At 61.4% G+C, this 3,330-nt stretch overlaps 1 protein-coding gene across 3 annotated transcripts in view; it reads left to right on the top strand.

Moving 5' to 3' along the window:
- The first annotated feature begins 62 nt into the window (after positions 1-62).
- HID1 (HID1 domain containing) overlaps positions 63-3,330 on the top strand; it is a 22,940-nt gene continuing 19,672 nt past the window's right edge. For 2 of the 3 annotated variants that reach the window (XR_001887807.1, XM_017884894.1), the window contains exon 1: positions 63-278. Coding sequence is in view for 2 of the 3 variants with exons in the window: in XM_017884894.1 (XP_017740383.1) it covers positions 213-278 (66 nt within the window). In the remaining variant the exon portion in view is untranslated. The remainder of the gene's footprint in view (positions 279-3,330) is intronic. The other variant, XM_017884895.1, reaches the window with a different exon arrangement.

Below are 3,330 nucleotides of genomic sequence, written 5' to 3'. Positions count from 1 at the left end.
GGCGCGGCAGGTGCAGGAGGCGGAGCCACGCGGGGGCGGGGCCTGTCGGGGCGGGGCAGCGAGGGGCGGGGCCGACGCGGGCCGTGGGCGGGGCGCGCCGCTAGTCTCCTGCTAGAGCCGCGGGGGCCGCGGAGCTGGAGCTGGAGCCGGAGCTGAAGCCGGAGCCGGGCTGGAGTCGGGGCGGGGGCCGGGCCAGAGCGGGCTCCAGCGCCATGGGGTCGTCCGACTCCAAGCTGAACTTCCGGAAGGCGGTGATCCAGCTCACCACCAAGACGCAGGTGCGCCAGGGGGGCCCCGGCCTCGCCATCCACCTGCCGGGCTGGGGGCTGGGCAGGGCCGGGGGTAAGCGAACTTGGCTAGCCGGGAGATGGGGGACGGGCGGGCCCCGAGCGTGACGCCAAGGCCAGCGCCGGAACGGGACCCTGCGGCCTGTACCTCAAAGCTCCATCCCCTGGCGCTAGTCCCCCACCCTCAGCCTCCTCTCCTGGGAACACCCCTCTCCCCGAAGCCGCTGCTGCCACCTTAGGCTGACGTGTGCCTACTCCCCGAGCCGGCGACACCGCTGTCCGCCTCCTGTCCCGCCCCCCGGCGTCCCCAGCTTCGCGTCTCCAGCCTCCTGCCGCCCCCACCCACCCATCCACCGTCCGCTCCCCTCCCTGTCCCTCATTGCCCGCGGGTCCCGGACGCAGAGTCCCGGTTGACTCAATACAAACAAAGCCTGGATGGCGCCGGCCCCGGGTCAGAAAAACAGCTGGTGTGCGCGGCAGCGGCCTCGCTGGGCCCTGGTGGATGCCCGTGGGTGGGCAGGGAAGGCCCAGGTGTTCCTGGGAACACGCAGAGAGTCGCGGGCAGCGAGGCAGCCTGGCGAGGGCCCCTGTCCCCAGGCCTATTGAGCACAGCCTCCCAGCTGGGGACCTCTCCAGGGGCCTCCCCGCGAGGCCCTGCGAGGGAAAGGCTGTTAGCCTGTGTGCTCTGTTCTCTGGCTCAGGGGTGGGAACCCACAGGATGGCCCTCAGTCAGCTGGTGAGGGGCCTAGGGACCCTCCAACCTAGTCCATGCTCTTAACTCTCCGGTGAGTCCACAAGTGGCCCAATGGCCACCTCCTTGTCCCTAACACACATCACCTGGCCACAGCAAGACTTCTTGTCTGCCCACCCCTTCTCTCCTGAGTTTTTGAACCAGGCCACTCTGGCCTCAGAGATGCTCAGCCCTGACTCCCCAGCTCCCCCATATTCAGGGGACTTAGGACCTGCTGCCTTCTGGGACCTTCCTCTTTCCTGGTTCCCCACCTCCTGCTCTCCAGGGCTCTCTCTTGCTGCAGGCAGAGTGGGATGGAGGAAGCCAGCTCCCATGGCCAGCTGGTCACAGTTCCAGGGGCCAGACCTTGCTCCCTCACCTGTTTCCCCACCCTGGAAGGGTCAAGTGCGCAGCAAATGCCCAGAGCCTTTGGAGAGTCCAACCTGGGCTGAAAGACTCTTGATAGAAACCAGACCGCACTTCACTCCCCACGGCTCCTGGGTCGTTCTGGAGCTTGGCTTTTTTAGGATGGGGTTTTCGTTCTGTGGGTGGCAGGGAAGGTGGCGAGTGGGCTAGCCCCTCAGTGTAGGGCTGCAGGGAGAGGAGCGGGGAGGCAGGGAGGAAGGGAGGCTCCCATGTTTAACTGCCTAGAGAAGAAACACCTTGCTGGAGGATTGCACTGTGGGTTCGGCAGCTGGGGTCCTTTGCCAGGCCAGTGGGGCCAGCTCAGCAGGGTACCAAAGGCTCTGGAGTGGCCTAGATTCCTACCTGCTCAGGCCTTTTCCCCAAAATACTGTGCTTTTCCCCAAAATACTGTGTCCCTCTTTCTTTCCCTGGCTACAGCCCTATGATGGGCCACTTGAGATGGTGCTGTTCTGTTTCCCAGCTGAGGAGAGTGAGTGGCCTTGGAATAGAACCTGGATAGGCTGGAGATCAGACCAGCCTTCCGGAGAGCACTAGGTCCTGTAGGCGGGCAGGGGCCTGGGATGCCCGGAGAGAGAGGCCCTCAGCGGCTGAAGCCTTGAACTCTGTGTAAGTGACCTGGCTTGGGTGGCTTGGGTGTGAGGACCAGAACCCAGATGGTCATCACTGACCTTACCACTTGGAGTCCCCAAGGAGATTCAGGCCAGTTGTCCATAGGATGATATGTGGTTCCAGGCTCTTACAGGGTGTGGCTTGGGCAGCAGACAGGCAGACCCAGCACCTCTTCCCGTGGCCTTCCTCGCCTTCCTGCCCTGCATCCTGTTTTCTTCCTGCCCCACCGTCCAGTCCTGGGTCAGGCCTGACCCTGGTCCTGAGAGCCAGCCGCTTTGGCTGTTTCCTGGCCCTTCCTCATAGTAGGTGGGGCTCTGGAGGGAGACATTCCCAGACTTGGAAGCTTCTCCCAGATCCCGCGTGTTTGGAGTTCTCTGCTGCAGGCCGGATGAACCTGGCGGGTGCAGATTTACACATGTATACATGTATATGCATGGAAATGCATGGTGACACAGTCCTCCACAGCAGGCTTAGCAGGCTCGAGTACTGGGGTACCTTCCCCCTGCACACTTGAGAGTCAAAAGATACAACTGCTCCCCAGGTCTGAGTGGGGGTCTGGTCTGAGCAGGGGCCTGGAAAAGCTGAGTTAAGAATATCTGATTTTGGGGGGCTGGGCTCGGTGGCTCACACCTGTAATCCCAACACTTTGGAAGGCCGAGGCAGGCGGATCACGAGGTCAGGAGATCGAGACCATCCTGGCTAACACGGTGAAACCCCATCTCCACTAAAAAAAAATACAAAAAATTAGCCAGACTTGGTGGCGGGCGCCTGTAGTCCCAGCTACTCGGGAGGCTGAGGCAGGAGAATGGCGTGAACCCAGGAGGCGGAGCTTGTAGTGAGCTGAGATCGTGCCACTGTACTCCAGTCTGGGTGACAGAGCAAGACACCATCTCAAAAAAAAAAAAAAAACATCTAATTTTGGGCCAGGCGCGGAGGCTCACGCCTGTAATCCCAGCACTTTGGGAGGCTGAGGTGGGCGGATCACCTGAGGTCAGGAGTTTGAGACCAGCCTGACCAACGTGGAGAAACCCCATCTCTACTAAAAATATAAAAAGTTGGCTGGGTGCGGTGGCTCAAGCCTGTAATCCCAGCACTTTGAGAGGCCAAGACGGGCAGATCACGAGGTCAGGAGATCGAGACCATCCTGGCTAACACGGTGAAACCCCGTCTCTATTAAAAAATACAAAAAAACTAGCCGGATGAGGTGGCAGGCGTCTGTAGTCCCAGCTACTCGGGAGGCTGAGGCAGGAGAATGGCATAAACCCGGGAGGCGGAGCT

Source organism: Rhinopithecus bieti, unplaced genomic scaffold (genome assembly GCF_001698545.2).
Source record: "Rhinopithecus bieti isolate Rb0 unplaced genomic scaffold, ASM169854v2 scaffold_13400, whole genome shotgun sequence".
NCBI lineage: Eukaryota > Metazoa > Chordata > Mammalia > Primates > Cercopithecidae > Rhinopithecus > Rhinopithecus bieti.
The sequence above is the reverse complement of the archived record's forward strand: the minus strand, read 5'-3'. Positions and strand labels throughout refer to the sequence as shown.